This window comes from Neltuma alba, unplaced genomic scaffold (genome assembly GCF_004799145.2).
Source record: "Neltuma alba isolate B1F8T4 unplaced genomic scaffold, ASM479914v2 tig00013443_pilon, whole genome shotgun sequence".
Classification (NCBI taxonomy): Eukaryota; Viridiplantae; Streptophyta; class Magnoliopsida; order Fabales; family Fabaceae; genus Neltuma; species Neltuma alba.
In genome coordinates, this window is record NW_021637689.1 from 32,959 (window position 1) to 56,513 (window position 23,555).

At 34.6% G+C, this 23,555-nt stretch overlaps 1 protein-coding gene and 1 pseudogene across 1 annotated transcript; one reads left to right on the forward strand and one right to left on the reverse strand.

Moving 5' to 3' along the window:
- Positions 1 to 709: 709 nt before the first annotated feature.
- LOC114737446 (DNA repair protein REV1-like) lies at positions 710 to 7,844 on the reverse strand (annotated as a pseudogene).
- A 3,894-nt stretch (positions 7,845 to 11,738) lies between these two features.
- On the forward strand, positions 11,739 to 13,495 carry LOC114737440 (uncharacterized). Its single transcript, XM_028925362.1, has one exon. It carries the CDS (start codon positions 12,053 to 12,055, stop codon positions 13,262 to 13,264), a length of 1,212 nt encoding a protein of 403 aa, XP_028781195.1. The 5' UTR covers positions 11,739 to 12,052; the 3' UTR covers positions 13,265 to 13,495.
- The last annotated feature ends 10,060 nt before the right edge of the window (positions 13,496 to 23,555 follow it).

A 23,555-nucleotide genomic window follows, 5' to 3' on the forward strand; every position in this document is an offset into this window, starting at 1 on the left:
GATACTGCTAGAGTTGTTAACGTCCTCTCATTAGGTTGTTAATAGTCGCTGCTGAGGTTGTAAATCGTAATGACAGAGCAAATGTGAATCTGGAATATGAGGGGCAGTAATGTCATTTTACAAAACAAAAATATTACTCTGAGGTCCCTTGGGACCTGTCAGTAATTTTGACATTTCGTGGGACCTCAGAGTAATAAATTGCTTTTTGTGGGACCTGTTAGTGATTTTCCCTTGAAACAAATCGATTACTTGAGCACTCCCTGTACAAAAAGAGCATTCTCTTACAAATTTTTTGAACCTCCTCTTTACCCATCGCTATCAACATAAAAGCAGTGAATGCAACGCCCAAAGAAGTTTGGCTTCTGTTGCCTCAGTCTACCTGAAAGAAATAAATTGGATGCATGAGAAATAAAATATATTATAATAAGTTGAGTGAAATACTTGAAAGAGCAATACAACAAAACGTGTTTGCATTACTAATAGACAAAGCAATACAACAACACAAAACAACAAAGCATGGTATAAAAGCAAACTAACAATGCCAAAGGGATGAGAACAAAATGCTCACATAACAAACAACACCTAGAAACTACAAATTGAAATCAGCTAACAGGTTGCTTTATTCGGTTGAAAAACCATAAATGAAAACTACTATAAAAAAACAAGGAATAAATCACAATCTCCGCAGATTGCTCAATTTTTCAATACTCTAACGAAGAGGTCCTCCAAGCTGATATCTTCCAAGACCCTATAAACATAAATATAAAACTTATTTAGCTCCAGTATCAACTTTTTCCCCCTTCAATTTCAAAATGAGATTGGGTTTGACTCCAAAACTTACTCCAAAATATATGAGTACATACATGACAACAAAGCAAGCAATTAGAAAAATTTGATCAAACAGGGAATCAAGCATGACACAAAGGAATCTTCAAACAAAGGAAATAAGAAATTAGAATTGGTACAGAAGTCACAAAAATTCCCTACCAAAGCAGAATCTAGTCAAACACACTCATGAAGTTCAATTAATTTTCTAAAGAAATTTTTAAATAAAAGGAGGAAAATTACTGGAAGAGAAACCAAAGTATGATGAGAGGATAATAAGGCAAACAAGAACAATATAATTTGTCCAATGTAAAGCAACATTCATTAATGAAGGCATGCATGTTAATCCTTACTACCCAGGTGATGGACGTGAAAATTCTGCAGATCCCATGGAACGGTGTGCCTACACTGAACAAACTGGGGATAGAAAAATTAAAAAGCATCCAAATGTTACAAATCAACTAAGAAAATCTTATGCAATTATAGTCTCATTTCATTGTGCTGCACTCTCTCTACATACACTGATTAAAACAATCTAATTTGCCATATGCAATTTGCTTCTCTTCCTCAATCTCCACTTTTTCATCATCCAAGTCATTTGTCATAACTGCAAATACCAATCTTCAATAACTGTTAATGTATCAAACTTACCATTCACGAAATGCCTTAAAGCTAAGCTATAACCTGAAATTGCACAATAGATGGCTGTTGATTGCTCCTTACATTCTGCAAAAATAATGTGATTGTCAAACTTTCTGACAACTATCAAACAGACTTTGGAAGAAGGGGGAAAGTTATAGCGACTATGGACAATGGTTATGTAGCAGCAAACTAATCAAAGAAGAAATGAGTGACAAGCAAACAATTAGCCAACTCATAGCCATAGAATTTATTTTTAATTTTAAAGTCTCTGTAGTTTGCAAATTAAATTTTTGAATTCCAAAAAAAAAAAAAAATCTTCAGTGGCCAAAACTTGAACTCAAATACCCCATGTGGTCTATCTTTTTGGTCCTATTTTGTGATGAAAAGCAAAATTGAAAATGCAAAGTCCAGCAAGATGGAAAAATAACAGCTTAACTAATAAAGGAGTGAAACGCAAAAATCATATTATAATACATCTCGTTCAAAAATTCCTTCCGAGTCTAGCACACAAACACATATTCATAGTAAAAGAGATTATATGGCATCACAGATCAAATGTTTAATGGATTTTTAAACTCAATATTCAGATGACAACATGCCCTTCCAAACTACCTGAATGACCCCGACCAGTCTATTATCAATTCCTCTGCTATAATTCCATAGCATTTCCCCAGTTTTCATTCCAAAGTCCTTCTGCAGCGAGTCCTGCATGCAGATGCAATGTCTAGAGAATTACATCATGATTACCAATTCCATACACATAAGGTAAGTGAAACAAAACTCAAGATTAAGCAAGAAAAAGTTAAAAGAATATCCCCAACAATGTCCAATAAAATCAATAAAGCAGCAATTAAAAATGATGTAAATGATTGGATCCATGAAGAAAATTAATTCTTTTTTGGATTAAAAAAATTCAAAATTTATTGCGGAGAAGAGAGAACAATGCAAAAGGTGCAAAAGTAAAGGACAAGGAATCCTCCTCAAGCAAAGGAGAAGAAGAAGAGAAAAAATGAGACTGTTAATCTCAAAAGGGATCTCCGATCACTCTAAATATCTACAAAAGATGCTCCTCCAAAATAAAAAAATGCTGAAACAAACAAAAAACCTATAAAGCTAAGTATGAATGAAACTCAGGTCCCAAAAGATTAATTTAACAAGAAGTAGGTCTTGAAAATTTTGCTGAAAGATTATTTGAAAATACCTATACAGACACTTGCAAATATGACAGTTTCTGCTGCAAATCATTGGGAGTGACCTATACTCTCCCAAAAAATATCTAACATAAGAAACTTCACTTTTAAAAACCCTTGCAGTTTGTTCTGAGCAAAGACACCGCAAAAGAGCAAAAACCGCATGCTACCAGAGGAATTTATGCTTATTTATTCAGCCAAAAATCATAAACTTGGCAGCAATTAAATCATGCAGATGAGCTTGACAGACCTCAAAGAAACCAAAACCATAAAGCCTGCCATTCTGCCAACCCATTTAACAAAGGACCAAAATAAGGGTTTTAAATTTTTCATCTTAGCAGGTCATAAAATAAAGCCTTTCTCCTTGGATTCTGGCCGCTTTATTTAAAATGAACTTCTCAGTCTATATTTTTCTGTACTACATAATTTCCATTCAAAACACCTTGTTCAAAAAATCAATGAGTTCAAAACATCTTGTCCCAAAATTAGAAGAAAATATATCAAGTGAAGCAAAAGTAAAACCTTGGGAATAATACGCAATTCTCCACAGGTGTGAACATTCTGCTTCTTCAACTTCTCCTGTAAAACATGCCCTATCCCAGGAAGTTCACTGATTGGCAGTTGACACAGATGATCATCAGCCTGAGAAAATCGAACTTAGTCATAGGGGTACTATTCACAACATCCACTATGATATCAAATTTATGTCAGGTGTACAAATGTACAGATGATCATTGAAGAGCTTGATTAATGTGACCACAGAGGAATATATTGACATCAAATGCTAAATTTTTATTGATAAGGAAATTGAGGTTGCAGCAAGGAAAACTAATTTCTAATGCCCGAGGAAGCTTAATCATAAGAATCCAGGGTGGCAAGATGAGGTCAATGTACAATTTTTTTCATTAATAAACATAAGCTCTTCCTTTTGAGCAACAAAATATTGAATCTGACAAAAATCTGATGAAGCCAAGACCCCTGGTCTAGAAAGATGGAATTTATTGGCCACGCAAAAACAGAGAGTTCCAACAACAACTTTAAGGTGCAGCATAACATTGCCTTCAAGTATTTGTCAACAAAATAAATACAACATAAATGCATTTTTGAACAGTTACAATCAAATGGTTTGATCAGCAAATACACAGGGCTAAGCAGGAACTTTTAGCATAAAATTCATGGAACAGCAGTTTCTGGATATAAGTGGAAAAATTGCGGTGGAATAAGATGTAGGATTCATATGTTATAAATCTACCAAACCATATAGAACAATATGCAACTTGAAATATATCAAGACAAACTTCTGAATAATAGCATGCTTCATACCATCTCAGGAGTTATGTAATATTGACCATTTGGTTTTGCACTTTTAGTAGCAATTCGAGCCATAAGCATGTTTCCAGCTATCCCAGCACTTGCAGTACATCTAATGGTCTCAAAAATCTCCTCCGCAACTGTGAACTCCAAGAATGCTTCATCACAGCTCACAGCCTGCACCAAGTATAAGTTATGCCCTAAGGGAAAGCTAAAATAATACTGACTAAGATAGAGAGTGCCCAACCACAAGCAAACCTGAACTTTGTGGCAACGCCGGTGCAATATGCTCTAAAATTGATCAGCCACCTACAAATTGTCCAAGTAATACTATATCTCAAAAATCAAATTTACAGAAATTTATCCATCTACTCCTTAAAACCTCCAACGGTAATGTCTTAATGCTTCTTACCTCCTCGAAAGCTTCAAAGTTGTACGAAAAAATTACAAGATCAAGACAGAGTGCCTTTGCATCTCGAACAAACATACCAGCCCTAACACCTAACAGAGAAGATATAACATCATCTATGCACCAAAAATTAATCCATAAAATGACAGTATAGCTGATAAAGTCAAATAATTTAGCACGTCACCAACCATAACTGCGAGCAGGGTAGTTTGCAGATGAAATCTCAGCCGTTCCTCTTGAATTATTTGAGTGACATACAGCTACAGGCTTGTCCAGAAGTTCAGGATGGTTCTTAATAACTACTGAGACAAAAAAAGTCCTGACACAAAAAGCATAAATTCACAAGCTTTATTAACCCAAGCTTGAGATAAGAAAACGACAAGAATATTCATGAAAGTCTACCCTCCAAATCACCACAGAATTAAAGCTAAATGGAATATTCCATCAAAATCACGGGACAATATATTGACAACAATAATGAACATCAAATATCTTTCCAAGCAAGCTTACCATGTCAACATGGATGATGAATTTCTTCCCAGAAATAACAGGTGCATTAACATCAGAACTTTCCAGATTAAACTCAGTAGCCAAGACAGGAAAACGTTTTCGATATCGATTTCTCCAGGTTCCTATAAAGTGCAACCGCGAGCTCTGCAGATCCCAAATAGCTATCATGACATTACCAAACAGAGCCACAGTGCCTTTGGCAGCATATATGCAAACCAATGATTGATAATGTGATAGTGCGTGAGATAAGAAATCACGTGATAGTAATGCATGAGCATGAAGATATCATATATTGAAAAACTTCATAAGTACAATTTCTCAAGCTTAGATATATCTCGAAAAGCCAGTAAAAAATTACGAAACAATTCCTTCTTGAATCTTTACTTCTCCTTATTACTGATTCAATTTTTCAAAATATAAAAATGAAATAAGGTCAGGTAGTTTTCAAACATTGAGTCCTCAGTCCACCTAATCACCAAAAGTTTATTTGATGTGGTGATCATTGAATACAGTCGATTGCCAACATCTTTTGAAGAATAATTTTGAAAAATTCAGCTGGCGAGTGGAACCACTGTAGTAGAAGTTATAGAAGGGCCAAAGAAATGTGCCGAAAAAAGTTTTTATTCAACAAGAAATGTTCAAATGTACAATTGTTCCAACCTAACTACCTTGAAATAATTTTCCACAAATTTTGGGTCTACAAGAGTTGAGTGGCACTGTTTAGAAGGCCCAGTGGCCGTAGAACTTGGACATCCTTTTGAATTCTTGTCATCTAAGCAATGGCTGCTAGCTGATGCAGCAGGTCTTTGATGACTAGGTTCAAGTTCACTTTGCACATCTCTCTCATCTTTAATAACGGGGTCAAGTTGCACTTCACAATAATTAATCTGCACTGCTTGGCTCTTCACAAGTAATTGCATTGATGTCCTCAGGGAGAATCTCATCAGATTCAATACTTTTTTGCTTTCCAAATCCAACCATGTTATCAACTTTGGTTGAACATGTCTCCTCTGATTGGCTAACTCCCACTGATGAATCTTCAATATCACCTTCCACTGGGCTAGTAAAAGCATCTTCTGACCTTTCGCTACTTTTGGGTGTGAAGAAGGCTGAAAGTTTTGGTTGATTACTAGCAAGCTGATCAAGTTGGTAAGGCACCCCTGGAAACACAATTAGCATCACTCATTACATGATGACATAGAAAGACATGTAATATATTATCATTTTTCCAACATCGAAAAAAAAAGAAAGTAAAAGTAAAACTTAAACAAGTGCACAGTGGTCATGAAAGAATTCAAATAGTTCAAATCTAGTACCCTTCCCTCAAGAAAGTTTCATCACTCTTTTCTTGTTTCAATCTTCCTCAACAAACATGGGAAGACATTAATCCAGAGAAGGAAAAGAATTCACAAAACTGCCATAACTTACAGCTCAGGAGTCTGCCAGCAGCTACTGAATCTAATATCCAAGAGGTTTTCACAACAGGCAGCCCTGCACTGAAGGCTCTGTATTGAATCATCCAACAATCAGAATTACCTCAACTAAGTAATGTATCATGATAGGACTCAAATCTCAAGATTTAAAGAAAGTCAGATCAAACCTCAAGTTCTTAACTTTGCTGTAGGAAAGATTGCTACAGACAATATGTGTCACATGATGCCTTGAGAAATAATTTTCAAATCTTCCACCATGTGTTAGCATGTAGCTTCGCAATTCCTGAAATAAATTTGTCATTAATGTCATGCCATCTCTTCAATTTTCCAAAAGCTTCAAAGAAATGAAGTTAAAAGAAATGACAGCTGTTCTTAATTAAAACTTTATTCCAAAAAAGTTTTTAAACCTTAAAAACATTACAGAGTACGACAGCTACATATCCTGAGCAGAACTTCCTCTGCATACAATCAGTAATAGTCCCTTCCTCTACATTAAGTGTTTGTCTGGTATGGTTTTACATTTCCAAACATGCAAACAAATTCCCTAGAGTTACATTTTAAACAAGAATAGACATATAAAGCTTAAAGTTTAACATTCAATCCCTTCAAAGCTTAACTATGCCACGTAGGCTCTAGAACCATAATTCCTGTTCTTGCATTCCCAGAGCCTTGACTAAAAAAGAAAATTGATAATCACACTTGATTCTCCAAACAGGAAAAAAATGTTTACACATTATGGAGCCAACAAGGTTCGTCCTCAGCATAATTCCTGCTCCCATTTTTTTCATTTAATTCAAAATCTTTTTCCCCTTCCTTCAAGTTTCAGCAGTCAAGGTGAGAAAAATTGAACAACAGAACCACCAGAAAAAAAGACAAACCTGGCTTGAAGGAATCGTGAAACCATCCACAAAGATCGACACTCCAATAAATATAGGCTTTGCAGAGCTAGAGCCACCAAAAGAAGAATTCGAAGCTTCACTATCAAACTGGTTATGTAGTTTCCGATTCTTCTCTGTCATATAACTGCATTCAAACAGCAGTCGAGTGTGACATAATTAAACAATTTAGAGCACGGTTATTCTTAACTTACTGAAGAGGTACAAAACTTAAGTTCGCAGCCGCTCTCAATCTTAAACTATTTCATTAAAGAAATTCTCATCGAACTAAAACAAATAAAGATAAAAATTATCAAATAAATCTGCGGAAGTCGTTGTAGTTTCTTTAAACTGAAACCAGAGATGCAGTGATTTCCTAACCATCTAATTTATTAAATTTCATTTTCAATTTTGATAGCAGATGGAAGTCTAAAATCGAAGAGCACAACCTGCCGAAATCGGAGAAGGGGGATTTTCGAAAGGAAGAACGAGAGGAAGAGCGAGAATTTGAGCCCTAAGCTACGCCTAGGGTTTCCTGGTTAGTATTCTTCTTCTTCTTCGTCTTGGTGCTATCATTAGAACGATTAGAAGACGCTGAATTACTGAAACTTCGCTTTGAATTTGCAGAGCGAGTGGAATCGAAACTCATCCTATTTTCAATTTCTCAGGGGAAGAGCACCAAGCAAGATTGTTATTTTTTGCGGGAACAAACAGCGATCTGTCTATGTAATACAAACAAAGGCATTCAAATGAAGCGGCAAATTCAGCTTCACCTGATTGGAGAAGATTCTCCGTTAGTTTGGCTGGCTTTTGGGTACAGTTTGGCGATTTGATTAAATTATCATTTTTCATTATTATGAAACTGACCCCAATATTTTGAAGTTTTGAAATCACTCGCCTCCATCCCTTGTTTGGAAGTTATAATTAATAATTAACCCCCAGGCAATAGCATTTGCGTCCTCCCGTAAAAAATGCAGGGCTTGTTTAAAATTCCTTTCAAAAAACACTTCTAGGGGTATTTGAAAACTAGGATAAATGTTTTTTAAAAGTACTTTTTTCGTAAATAGAGATAAACTCCTCAATATATTTATTTTGTATATCGTAAAATCACTTTTGAAACCATAATTTAACTTACATCCAAACACCTCCTTAAACAAGTTCACATAAATCGAGACAAAACTCTTCTTACATAATTACCTCATGTGCTGTAAATCACATTTGAAAAACTATTTATAGATCAATCCAAACAAACCTGTAAACTTCGACAACAAAAATTGATGTATTTAATTGACCTGTAGATGATCTTTAGAACATATTTATGTGTATGCATGTATTTAATTGTATTAATTCAAATAATGTATTTAAGGGTATTAAATAAAAAAAATCTCTCATAATTTATAAGTAAACTTTTAATTGTGATTTACAAAATACGAGACGTGAGAAATGTTTTGTATCGACTTATTTGAATCATACTTATAGTCGCCAACTCAAATCAGTTTTGCTGCACGTCTACATGTTACGGATGTGTGCTTCTTCCTCTTTACAAGAAGGAAAAAAGTTATATTTGCCAATGGTAGGATCTCATGATAGCATGAAAATTATTGTTGAGGGAAAAGTTGATGCATGGTTCTTTTAACACAAGTCAAATTAATTTTAAAAACGTATTAAAATACCTAATTTTCATAAAATCATTATAGTTGAGTTCGATACTCAAATTCTCTTCACTAAGATAATTTTTCAGTCACAAGATATTTTAATTCTATATTCTTTATGTTTTATTCGACCATAAACACCAGATCAGACTCAACCAATCGACTTTGGTCACAACAGAAAAGTTGTGTATATCCAATTATTTTTCTACACTCCTCTCTACTCTTTTGGGAGTTTTGTTTTTGTTCTATTTTTCGCTTTGCCAGGCACGATATCCTCTTAAAGAGCTAATCCTGTTCAATATATTGACCGGTATTAAATATAAATATTTCTCTCAGCGGATTTTAAATTCTGGTTTGCGGATGTTGTGAGAGATTCCACTAGACACCACCTTTAATTTGGTAGTTACACCCTTTTTTCATATAAAATGATGGTTGGACTTTTGGTTTAGCTGGCTAATTTCTGTTAGCATTATGAATATTGAGCTTGCGTTGGTTTGGTTTTAGTCAAGGAATAATAAGAGTCTTCGCCGGATTCATATATTTTAATTCAAACCACCAGGTACAATATAGTGCCTGTTTGGGGTCATGGTGAAAATTCTCTATAAGCAAGTTTTACGTAAGTCGAGACAAAAAATTTTTCACATACTTATCTCGTATTTTGTAAATTACTATTAAAAAGCTATTTATAAGCTACTTATAAACAGTTCCAAATGAGTCCACAATTGATATTCAATTGGGTTTTTTAAGTATTTAGTGAGAGTTGGAATGTCCTGAAAAATGATTCCATTCATTAACTATTATTTCCCAAACGTACATGAACCCAGGAAAAAAAAATCAAATAATGATGGAAATTAATTGTAAATGTGATTATTTTTCTTTTTTCCTCGTAATAATGATGTATAGTTGCAACTTGCAAGCAAACTGTAGTCATTAAAGGGAAACATTCTGCTATGACCAAAATCAAAAGGAAAAAAAAATTGAAAAGCGACACATTCTGCAGCCAGTGAAGTGCCACACCATAGCTAATCTGAACCACATATGCCCAACCGCAAGTCACAGCTGAATTGAATGTTACCCTATATCTCTCCTCTCTGCACCACACATGCTCCCTCCTCATAGATATGAAATATTTGCAATTGCCTCCTACTTTTACAACACACTTCTACATTTTACTGAAATTAAAAAAATCTTAATTAATATATTAAAATTTAACAACTTTTTAATTTTATTCTGAGTGTTTGATGCATATATTAAGAAACTAATAATATTAATTCAGGATAACATTGTACTCCCTCTAGTCTATAATATAAGAAGTTGATTAACTCTTCTCACGTCTTAAGAAATAGAAGTTTAATCATTAAATGTATCCTATGATTATAATTTCCTTCTATTTTGCCCCTAAAAATGATAAAATAGCATTAAATGTTGCATTTTTATCATCTCTCTTCTCGCCCCCCATATTTATTAGGGGCAAATGCGAAAAAATCATACTACCTCCGGTCCTAATTACAAGAGCTAGTTGACTAATTTGAGTAAATTAAAAAATAAGTTAAATTAGTTATTTGTAATAAATATGTGTTGTCTTTTCTAAAATCTCCTTACTTACTAAGTTGATTGGCTAGAACTACTATTATTAGAAGGGCTATCTTGGAAAAAAAGTATAAAGATGAGAAACAAAGTGGATTGGAGTCATATAATTAGGACCAAAATAAAAATCAAACAAGATCTTATATTAAGGACCAGAGGTTGTATTAACTATCCTGACAGCGTCTTATATTTTAGACCATAATTTTTTTTCTAACCAACTTCTTATATTAGGGACTAGAAGGAGTATATTCATATAGTAAATTTAACTAGTGACTTATGTTAAGAACAAAAAAATATTATATTTCTGCTCTATAAATAAGATCAGTAACAGTGATATTTGTTATTAAAAAAAATCGCCTAGTATACTCCATTATTTTTATCTTGACTAATTAAAAGAAAACAAACATTAAACAGATGATGAAACCAAGAAACCATTAGATAACATCACATAGCACCTTATATAACGGTTATAACGGATCAAGAAAGTTTTTTAAGAATATATCAGGAGGACCAGGGAGGGTATAATTATCACGTTATTCTCATTACATTCTTACTACGTATTGACCCATTAAATTTTTATGTGATATAAAAAAATAAACAATTTTTTACCATGACGATATAATAAAATTTAATTTCTCCAAAAAAAAAAAATTATATTGAAAGGGATATTTTTGAAATATGGAGTAATATATTAAGAATAAAAAATAAAACGTAATAGCATAGTGCTAAGAACTCTCTCCGTCCTTTTTATAAAAGCCTGAAATTTGAATTGCCTTAATCTTTTTAATGAATCTAATTAGGGTTGTCTGAATATTAATTATGTTTTTATCATTTTTGCCTCTAATTAATTTTATGTGTTGACAACTTGCTGTAGTACACTTTCTATCACACCTTCTTTCATTAATATTATTCTATTTATCTTTCTTGCTTACTCCCTTATACATAAGGATATACTTGAAAAAAAATTATTATTTTTACATATTTATTATTTTTAAATATTTTTTAAATTGTATAATTTAGTTACCAAGCTCAAATGGACGGGAGAGGCTATATCGATGTGGATTTGCTCTCAATATCTGTTGCATGCATGAAAGATAAACTCGTGCCACACATATTACTGCAATTGCTCCATCATCGATTACATCCATGACGTGAGATAGCAAGCTATGAAAGACAAAGCTCAAGTTTGTCTTGCTACCATGTTTTATAATACTAATCACAAAAACAATCGAATTCAGGGTAGTAAATAGCCAAATAATAAATAAATAAAACAGATAATGACGACTGGTCCGATTCACCTGTGTTCGAACTTGCCAGTTCAGGCCAAGCTGATCAGGACGGCTCCACTCGATCCGTTCATTTAAGAGCTGACCGGACTTCTGGGTCTGAATCGGAAGCTGCCGTGATTTTCACTGTTTGCTTGCAGGGGTTTCCCCCGCTCAACGCTGAAAAACCTCTCTGGGTCTCTGAGAAATGTCACCTTTCCAGAGAAAACCCATTCCTTCCTCTGATTGTACAGCTTGTTCAAGAGATCATAGCACTCTCCCCCAACGCGCCAAACAGTAGGTGCCCAAGGGCACAGCTCCAGAAGCTCAAACCCGAGCCTATCGCGTGGGTCATGGACTCTCACTCGCTCGAATCCTTCTCCACCTTCTTCAACCTCGTCTTCATCTTACGCCTCTTCTGGCTCTGCGCCTGCGACGCCCCCAACGACGCTGGTTCTCTCTATTTTCAATCATTACTACCTTCGGCGCTCGAAATCGTCTCATCGAACCCGTCGCCGGTTCTGCGAACTTTCTTAGTCACCGTTGGCATAGACACAGAGTTATGCTTCATGCGCACCCTGGGGTACATAGTGGCAAAATTTTGCATTTTCAGAGAGCTAGGCGTAGGATTACAGGTGTTGGTTCCGCCGCCATGTCGGAGCCCGGGATTTTCATACTCCACGGAGGCTCACGGCGTTTGGGCTCTGAAGGGCTATGCTTCGATGATGACAATGATGAAAGTGGCGAGTTCCGATGGTTTGAAACCTCAAATTCCTCGTCTTGATGCTAAGGAGTTGGTATTAAAGTACGCTCTTGCCCACCAGCAACTTGAGGCCCTCGTCCAGTTAGAATACTCCGTCGCTTTCAACGATGTGTTCATTCAGGTTCGTGCACGCGTCGACAACATACGCCTGCACGTGGCGAAGCTCGGGTTCAAGAACCAAAACGAGGAGGCGGAGTACGGCGAGGAGAAGCACTTCCCGTCAAGAGTTCGAATCTGGGTCGGCCCGGAAGTCGGAGCAACATACGTGGGCGGGTTGAGCTTGAGCCGATCAACAGAGAACACGGAGAAAGAAGTGGAGATACAGAAAATCGTGAAAGGACATTTCCAGAACCTAAAACTTTCCAAGGGAAAAGCGGTGGCCAGGACATCTACGAAGACGAAGATGAAGAACTGGAGGATGGACCAAGAAGCGGAGGGGAACGCGGCAATATTCGATGCCGTTCTGTACGACAACGCGACAGGTCAGGAGGTGGCAACGGGAAGGCCGTACGGGGAAACAAGTGATGACCCGGTTCACGGGTTGAGGAGGAGGTACGTGGGAGCGAACAGACCGTTTACGAAAAACGGGTCGGTGGTGCTCGCGGGGGACGAGTATGGAGAAGAAGTAGGGTGGAAGCTGAGCAAAGAGATGGAAGGGAGTGTGCTGAAGTGGAGGATAGGAGGGGAATTTTGGGTAAGTTATTGGCCAAATCAGGCAAAGACATCATTTTTTGAGACGAGGTACGTGGAATGGTGCGACGAGGTTGATTTGCCTCTTATTCCTGGCAAAATGATCGTATGATGAAACACACGACGGTGAAGAATTTATGTAAATATCCCATGAACTCCACAAAGATTATTAATCAATTAGCTTCTTGATGCTAGATAGATGTGGGTTAATTAGATTGCAATGTCAGGCGTAATGTAGTAATCCACATATGCACTACTCAAATGCTTCATATCTCCGAATTATATATAGAAGATATATGATATGAAAAGAATTCTAAAATAATTTTATTTATCAAATCACTAACTTAATCCTTTAATTTAAAATTTTAGTATTTTTGTATTTAAGTTTGAGCTTTTTTTTTTCCTTTTTATTTTTACACTTCATTTGTTGCATGACAACGAGCGGCTTCTAATTAAATCGATAACACACCATTTTTCCTGAAACTTCAAACATGTTAATTATTCTGTGTGCAAGAGTGGTACTTCTCCCGTCCTTAATATAAAACCCATTTAACTAATTTAATTAGTTTAGGAAAGTTAGGTGAGTTAGTTAATTATAAGAAATGTAACATATTTTTCTTAAAACACCATAATCATCTTTCTTAGTACCCTCTCTCCCTCTTCTACCTGATTATGGTTGAAGGAATTTCTATAAGAGTAATTTAAAGAAAATTGATAAATATGATAAATGGGTTTTATATTTAAGACCAAAACCAACTCAAGAATTGGGTCTTATATTAAAAACAAAGGGAGTAATTAAGAAGAGACTGGTCGCGAAGAAGTCATATGAACGGTCCAACATTCATATTGATTATATACATTGCTCTATTCACGGCAGTGGTCACCGGGTATTCACTGGAGAATGAGATAATCATGCTGACACGTAAGTTTTTCTTTTCTTCCAAAAATATATGTAGAGGAAGGCAAAGCCTTGGGGAAAAAGAGAAAATAATTAAAATTAATAAGAAGAAAGTAATGAATAGCGTAAGCTAGGAACCAAATCCATAAATTAAAGAGCGAAGTGTAAAATGTTAGAGAAAATAATTACACAGTTGATTCACCCAACTAAAATAGTGGGACAGAGGGAGAGGTGCTGGTGCACCAGAAATCTGAAGACCACTATTTATAGTATTTCCTCCGGTCTTATATATAAGCTTCAAATTTAGAAAGTAATAAGGTTCATTTTATAAGGTTAAATTTAGTTTTTTTAAACATTTAATACATTTTTTCAATGTTACTCATAATTATTTCTCTCTTATCACACTTTTCCACACATTCACTTTCATCCTTAATTATTCTCATTTATTACAATGGTATATTTAATTAAAAATAAAAATATACGTCTAACCTGTTTACTGTTTTTAACTAATTTTAACTACTTATTTGTTATCCATATATTAGTTATTTAAAATTTATAATAATAACCAGGTGGAGTTTTTTTTTTTTAAAGGGCAGACGCAAAGTGCCTGTAATGATCACCTTTCGAAACTCACAAGAAACAATTACAAAATAGCAATGATTAAGCTAAATTGCCAAAGAAACCATAAAACATCATTGATATTCATTCAGCATATATATATATTCAGTCATATAGGTATCTGTTACAAGTCTAGAAAGTGGTACTCAGAGATCAATACCAGTAGGAAGAAATTGCAGGGAGAAGAGAAGAAAGACGAGACGGAGAGAAGGGAAGAAAAGCCAGTGGGAAATGATTCTGAAATAATTCTTCGATAGCATACACGTTGCCTCCCCTTCTGCTTTATATTCCCATCTCCGAACCCCACTTGGATTCTACCAATTTGCGCCCCTTCAAATGAGCTTTTGGCCCATTTCTTTCCATCAGGCCCACACACGTTTCTGGACCATGACAGTGCCCCAAAAGTACCTGGCAATTACCAACGGCGTTTGGATGCAGCAGGAACTAATCCCTCGTAACGTGACAAACTAAGGTTCAAATCTTTACTGGGAGAAGTGTTCACATTTAGTGTCTGACAGTGTTTCGAATAGGATTGCCTCTAATAAGAGAATACCTGTACATTAGTCCAAAAAAAAGTACCTGGCAATTAAAATCTTCCACCATTTCACACGCGTGAAGTGCAGACGCACCATTATGTTCACTGTGCTCGCGTCGCCAATTGACATGCGTCTCCATCTCCTTTTAGCTCTTTACAAAATGTTTTACCAAAGCTAATTTTGAACTTTACATTTTCCCCATTAATTATTGTTCTTCGATCAATCATTTTCACATGTTAATTTTAACAAATTCCATTTTCATTCTTTGGTTTCCCCCATTTACTTTGTTGTTATTGTTTTAGAATCCTAAAACTCTTTCATTTCTTGCCATTACGGTTCGAACCAGGACCAACCAGAATCTTTATCACCGTGATTACTGTTACGTAAGGTGGCTATGTTATGTTTCAATATCTACAAAGACGTCTCCCTTGTTTGATGAGCATGGGCATATCTTGAGAGCCATTTCTATGATACTATCCTGCATGCAATAATGGGTTTGATACCTTTGCTCAAAATAACTTAGACCCTTATAAAAGTGGCTGTTAAGAAAAATATTAACTACCAAAAGCGGCTTATGTATAAAAATGCAACTTATTTGAAAATATGACCTATATTTATTTCTGGAGGGAGTGTATTAGAATTTCTTCTGCGGGTGTTGGGCCTGTAGGAGAATGTAGATCTAGAAACGAGATGAATTTTTTGCGAAAAGAAAGGAGTGGTGGGAAATAAAAAGTTCCAGTCCTTATCACAATAACAAACATCATGATACTCATCATTATGATAAAATCTAAACTATTCAAATCAATTTTAGTGGTCTAGGTTTAAAATTTTCAACTAGTAATTTTTAAATAAAAAATTTATTTTTTAAGAAACTTACAACTAAGAATTTAAATAGTTGAGATTTGATTGGTATCATAGTACTCATCAATGCAATGAGCAGTGAAACTAGTTTCATGGTAGGTGGTGGGAACAGATGTGATAGCTAGGTGGGAGTCTTGTAATGATAAGAATCTGTTAATAAGATGGTCCAAATTTTTTGCATGACCGAAGTAATTGCTTAATATTTGTCATTTTTTTCCATATAATCGTAAAGTATTTATGCGTATTTTTTATTTACAAGGTGTATGCATAATAGATGTTCAAAATGGAGAGAAGATACTAATAATTTCATAATAGATCTATTTTAATCTAAAATTTTATTCTGTATTTATAGAAAACGAAATTATAATCCATCAGATACTTGGGAACCTTAATTTTTCTCCTTTTCTTTTGACATATTTTAGTTTGGTTGGATTGTAAAAATTTTCCTTTTATATTCGATTATAATATAACCAGACCACCTATTAGATGTGAGGCTTCTTTTATATTGTACAAACCAGAAAGAGATTAAAATGTGAAAGCTCAGTTAATTTCATATTATTATTATGTACAAGGTCCGTGGTTTTGCGGAACTAGTGGTGTTGATTGCAGTGATGAGCATGCTTATCGTCATAGTGACATCTACACAAATTTAAATACAGTTTTAATAGTTTAAATTTAAAATTTTTAACTAATAATTTTTAAATAAAAATTATTTTTAGAGAATTTACAATTAAGATACTTTTAAAAAAACAAAAATTTAAAAATTTAAATCTTCATCATCCATATTAAATGTGAACCTATGAATGAGATTTCATGAGTATAGAACATAACCAGTTTCACTGCTCATCGCTTTGATGAGTATTGTAAACTCATCATATCTGAATTGTTCATATCTCATTTGGATGATCCAAATTTAGTTTCTTTATAATTTTTATTTGTTCAAGATAATTATTTTAATATGTATAGAATCTAAAATAAAGATAATATCTTAACTATCACTTTTTTCCCAAAAAAAAATAACTTTTTTTATTTAAAAATAATTAATTAAAAATTTTAAATCTGTACATTTCAGATCATGTATATAGACCACCCAAATCAGACTTTAAGGTGGCCATGAAAGTGACGAGCAATGGTCCCCATGCAACCAGCGAAACCGGTTGCCAATGAAGTCGTGAAGCTCTCGGCATAGTTGATTCCATGCAACTTTAGGCTGGAGTCTTGTAATGATAAGAATCTGTTAATTAGATGGTCCAAATTTTTTATAAGATTTTGAAGTAATTGCTTAATAATATTTGTCAATTTTTTTTACATAATCTTAAAATATTTAATTATGTATATTTTTTATTTAAAAGATGTACGCATAATAGATGTTCAAAACGGAGAGAAGATACTAATTAATAATTTCACAATAGCCCTATTTTAATCTGAAATTTTTATTCTGTATTTATAAAAAAAAAATTATAACCCATCAAATACTTGGGAACCTTAATTTTTTCTCCTTTTCTTTTGACATATTTTAGTTTGGTTGAATTATAAAAATTTTCCTTTTATATTCGATTATAATATAATAACCAGACCACCTGCGATTAAGTGTGAACCTAAGATTGAGATTTCATGAGCATGGAGCAGTGAAACTGGTTTGTGGGCTTCCCTGAAACCGGGAAGCTCTCGGCATAGTAGATTCCATGCAGCTTCCTGGCATGCAATGATGCGGCCCTAGTGACATACGAGATTTCCATCGATCCTCTATAAATAATATGCCCCGGTCCCATCAAGGACGATCCACATCTAGGTACGCATTTCCTGACTCCTCTCAAAGTGCTTCCATTCTCCCTCTTCATTTCTTAAATTTTGTCCGCGTGTTCTTTCTCAGTTAGAAAACCGATCTAGGGTTCTTTGGCCATAGAAAATATATTGATGCCAAAGAGGGGCAAGGGGAAGAGAGAGAGTTGAGGGATTTCAACTGGGCACTCCCTTGTTCTTTACACGCAGCCTTGGATATCTACCAGAGGAACTTAGATTATTCTCTCTCCCAGCTTGCTCATTAAGCTTCCATGACCACTTCTTCAACCCACGCAGCGGAGTCCGAGCAGACGGTCACCAGCAGGCTGGCCGGCCTCCGGCCGCCCAGGAGGGACTTTTTCAATCAACAAGTAACCACCGTCCCGCTGGCGGCAGTGGAGCAGATCGACAGGACCCACCTCACGGTGATCATTGGCGACATGCCTGGAACTCAAAGCTCATTGGCAAGGTAAGTTGGGAAGGGGGGCCGTGTAATGTTTGCAAGAGTCACAAAACGTGTAGTAAAAGAGTGTCAGGAATTTGTGGATGTCTGCGATGATAGGGTTGTTGTCTTCTGTGCCATTGTGTTTGATCCTTAGGAAGAGCTTTTGAAGGCAGATGATTTGAAGGGTTTGGCCAGGGATGACGAAAACTGTTACTCTAATATAAAGTTTCGGTTTATTTTTGGTGAAAAGATCAGTTCATTTGTTTTTATATATTCTGGTACAGGCGCTCATACAGGAAGCAGATCCATATTGCGATTATGTTTCTGATCACTACGAGTGGTGGTTATGTTGAAGTTGCGTACCAATCCAGAGAGAAATCTCCATTTGATGATCCCGATCAGGCCCGGATCATGGTGACCATTCTCGTGACCCTATGCCTCTATGGTGCGTGTTTGATTGCAGAATATGCAGCGCCAAGTGAGCAGCCTAACCTTCATCGCATCATCAAAACCCTTGGCCCACTGTTTGGACTTTTGGTTTTTGTGCTGGTTCTCATAATCCTAGTTCCATGGGTGGGGATAGTCGCATCCATCATATGGGGTCTTTTTGCGTTGAAAGCTGCACTCACGTCGTGCGCAATTGTATGGCAATTTCTTCGTAGGGTTTTCCCTGGTATGAGATCATGGTTTGCCTCAGCAGCAAGTCACTGTCTGGAGCTACCAAGTATGAACCCCTCTGTGCAGTCTGAAGAAGGCTTAAACTTCTGAGAGGATCTTGTCTATATCCTTCTGATCACTTATAAAGAACAAAGCTCTCTGATACAGTTACCGTCCAAGCTGCCGTGGAGACCGAGGGAAGAAGCCAATTATTAGCCGACCTTATTCTTTGACTGCTGGCGGTCCCCTCTGATGTTACCCCAAAAGTCTGTTCCCACGTTTACTGATGAATGAAGCACTGAAATTCCTATTTGTTGCATTGACGTTAAATGTTAACTATTTTATTTTATCAAATTTCATGCTACTAAAATCCTTTAACTTTTAATGTGTGATTAAAAAAAAAACTTATAGGGTCAGTTTGGTACGATGAAAACGGAGAAGAAAGAAGGGGAAGAAACATTTTAATGAGCTCAATTTAAAAAATTAAAAAAAGTGGTATTAAAAGCTTTTAATTAATTTTTATTATTCTTTTATATTATTTCTTCTCTTTATTACAATTTTAAACCCCCATTCTCCAATTTTTTAAATAGAGCTCATTAAAAATTCCCCCCTCCTCTTCTCTCATACCAAACGGTACCTTAAATATGTTGTTAACGGGAAATAGAAGGATGCATGCTCAAATTCATTTTATTAAAATTATTATGCATTGTTTAATATAATTATTATAATTAAAATATTTCAATTTTTATAAAAATAATTAATGAGTTAAAGTTTAAAAAAATTTAATTGACGACATGAAAAAAAGGAATAGTAATACCTCCACTTGCCTGCTATGCATTGGTTAATTCGGGAGAAAAAGTCCATGAGAGTTGTAAGACAACCAATCAAAACAACCCAACACAAATAACCTTTTTAAGCACGGGGACGCGGTTTAAAATGAAGTCTACAAAAAAACCAAATAGAAATAAAAAATTCGACCATCTAACTATCAAAGTTTTATCATGACCAGCTAAGGAAAGACGTGTATATAAACGCATTTCTGTTTCTAAAAGCACGTTCTCCTGCAGATTCCCTCCAACTATCAAATTAAATCTCTTCCCATTACTCACAAGAGAATTTTAATATTCTCCCTCAAAATATAGGTCATACATATTTTTGAATAAATTGTAGTTTTAAATACACGTCCCTTTTGGCTACTTAATACCTTTTTTTTAAAAATGCCCTTAGTACGGCTTCTAATGAATTCATATATATAATGCATTTATTTATAAAAAATAAAAATAAAAATGAAATCAAATATGAACCATCCAAATCAAATCTAAATCATCTAAATTTGATGAGTTTGGAATGCTTGTCTGGATAGGGATAGCTGTTTAATTTTTTGATTAGATGTAAAGAAAAGCTATTGTAAAATATTACTCCCTCACCTTCTCACTATTGATGAGAAAGGGCTGATTGGTTTTACACCCTAAATGAATTTGAGTTGTTGGATGAGCTTATTAATGCTATCTCATCATGAATAATGGATACGTTTTCTCCACACTTGTTGTTCTTTGCATTCAATAATCCTCTTAACAATTTTATTAATGTGATTCTCTTGAATTTTAATTATTAGGCTAAGACGAGAGGCGCGTGTTCAAGATATGTAGCTGGCAGGAGAGAACCAGGAAGTGGAAATAGAATTACGGGGGTGTTTGGATAAGAACAAAACCATAGTTTCAAAAGTGTTTTTACGATATACGAAATAAATATGTGGAGGAATTTGTCTCGATTTGTAAAAAAATGATTCTAAAAAGCATTTTTGGGGTTAGCCAAACAATCCCTACATTACCCAAATACGCGTTCTTGCTTTTGTCGCTTGGTGCGTTGCGGTGAGTGGGACCCACTAATTCTTTTATCTTCGTGTCCTTGCGCAGGCGATCCCTGTAAAGGCCATCACATTTATTTTTTTTCCCTATCAACAGTAAGCAACACATTTATATTATTTATTATTCTTTTAATTTATATAGTTTAGGGTTTAAATTTTAATAAATATAATAATATTATAATTAATTTTTAAAAAATAAACTTGTAAAATTTAGTGATAAACATCTTAATAATATTATTTGAATAGATTAAAAAAACTAAATAAATTACTTAATTATATTATATGTTACGTGATCTTTCTAAAATATTTATATTATCTTTAATATTTTCAAATTAATTAATTATGAGCAAGGAACAAAAAACCGGACCGGTAAATGAACCGGTCAAGACACTGGTTCAAGGGTTAGTGGTTAGACCGGGAGTCAAACCGGTAATAATAAAATAATATAATTTAATTAAAATGAGAAAAAATATTTATATGTTAATGATAAAAAATAATATTTAATTTTTAAATGAATACTCATCTTATAAAATATTGATACAAATAAATTTTTTCCCTATTTTCATCTATTTTTCTTTTCTTTCTTTCTCTTTTTATTTTTTTCCTTTTTTTTTTCAATCTTCCTCAATCTTCTCTCTCTCGCGTGAAGACCAGTCACATTGCATTCCATAGCACGCTTTGGCAGGTCAGCTTTTTGCTTTTTGTCTCCCTTCTCTCTCTCCCTCTTTCTCTCTCGGACAATGAATTGGCTCATTCAACAATGAATAGTGAAGTATTATCATTTTTTCAGTTTTCTTCTCAGCATCTCGTCCGTCCTCCTCTCTCTTTTATCTTCCTCCTTGTCTTTGAGTCTTCCAGTTATCTTCTTCCTTGTCTTTGAGCCTTCGAGGAGCAGAATGACGAGCAGAATGAATTTGAGGCTTCATTATGAAACACGACAGATTTTCAAACAAAGTTATAGGTTTTGATTTCTACAATCTCCTCTACTTCTGCCTCATTGCTTTCTCTCTTCCTCAGTTCTCCGGTGAACAGTGGCCAAAAAAAGTGGAAAGAAAGCCAAAACCGGCAACCCACTCAACCCAGCGGTTTGCCTGGTTTTTACCGGTTCATTCCGGGTTGTTCCGGGCTGATGAGGGTCCGGTTTTTAGGCTAAACCAGACCAGACCAAAAGCCGGTTCACCGGTTTCCGGTCTGAACCGGCCGGTCCGATCCGGTTTTTTTTACCTTGATTGTGAGTGTGATTAATTCTCTTTTCCCACGTAATACGCTTATGTATGTTGCTTGATTCAGATAGATTGGCATTTATCATGAGAATATGAGTCAACGCAATTAATTCATCTCCGAAATCAAACTTCAAACCTATCACCTCTCTCTCTCTCTCTCTCTCCGTCCAAATAATTGAACTTTCTTTCTTAATACTTCACTATTATAAATTAAGGACAAAATAGTACAACTTTCCAACTTTACTAAAAAAGATAACTGAAGTAGACATTACATAAAAATGAAGTGACCAAAAAAAACCTTCTCTCTCTGCCCTATAAATAGGACCAAAGGAGTATATCCTCAACTTTTCCATTTCCCAAAAAACCTCTTAATTTTCATTCTAAAATATCACGTAATCACCCAATCACGCATTTCTTAATTTCAACCCACAGTTTTCTTATGTTTAAAACGTTTCTAATTTTAGATATTACTACCTCTAATGCTATTTATAAGCTTTAAATTAGAAAGAGATGTGGTCTACCTTTTTTCAATATTAACCTTAATTATTTCTCTTTTATTACATTTCTCTACACATTCTCTTTCATCCTTTTTTTTTATTATAAGAGCATATTGAAAAATTAAAGTCTATTCTAGCTATTTATTAATTTTAACTAATTGTATATTATCCGTGAATTCGTTATTTGAAGTTTATAATAAAGAAAAAAGGGAGTATTAATTAAAGGTTACACATAGCTAGGATTGAGCACTGACTATTATGTATAATATGCCCGTGTTTTTCCAAATCAAAGCCACCGTCAAAAATTGTAAACCACATACATGCCACCCGCGCTGTTAAAAACAAAAAACAAAAGAAAAAGAACTTTGTCCTTGTTTACTTGTCTTTTTTCAAAAGTCTAAAAAACATTAATCAATAAAATAAATTAAGGACATATCATCAATTTTTCTACAAATTAATAGGTCGTAAAACCTTAAAATGTTATGTGGTTGAGACCTTTATTATATATATGTGTGTGTAATATTATTATAGATACACACAGAGGTTACGCAGATAATTAGGCGTAAAATATTACACTGATTCCCTCCATACAATTGCAGTTTTTTCAATTAAACAGAAAAATATATAACTCGCATGATATTTTTGGGATTACACATGTGTACGTATACGCACCCCATTACACCTTAAAAACTTCAGTTCATTAATTGATAGCCTCATTAATTTTTTTAGTATTAATAATAGCCTGATTAATTTTAATCAGTGCATCGTCAGGTATATTTTTGGGGTCTCCCGATCTGGTTTGCAAATTAGATAGGATCAAGGTCGGTCATATTAGCAAAAAATAAAAACAGCCTAACAGCCTAGTATTCCATTCTTTTTATCTTGACTAGTTAAAAGAAAATAAACATTAACAAAAGTGATGAAAACCAAGAAACCATTTGATGACATCACATAATACCTTATACAACGGACTAAGAGTTTTTTTTTTTAAGAATATATCTTATAATAAGATCAAAGGC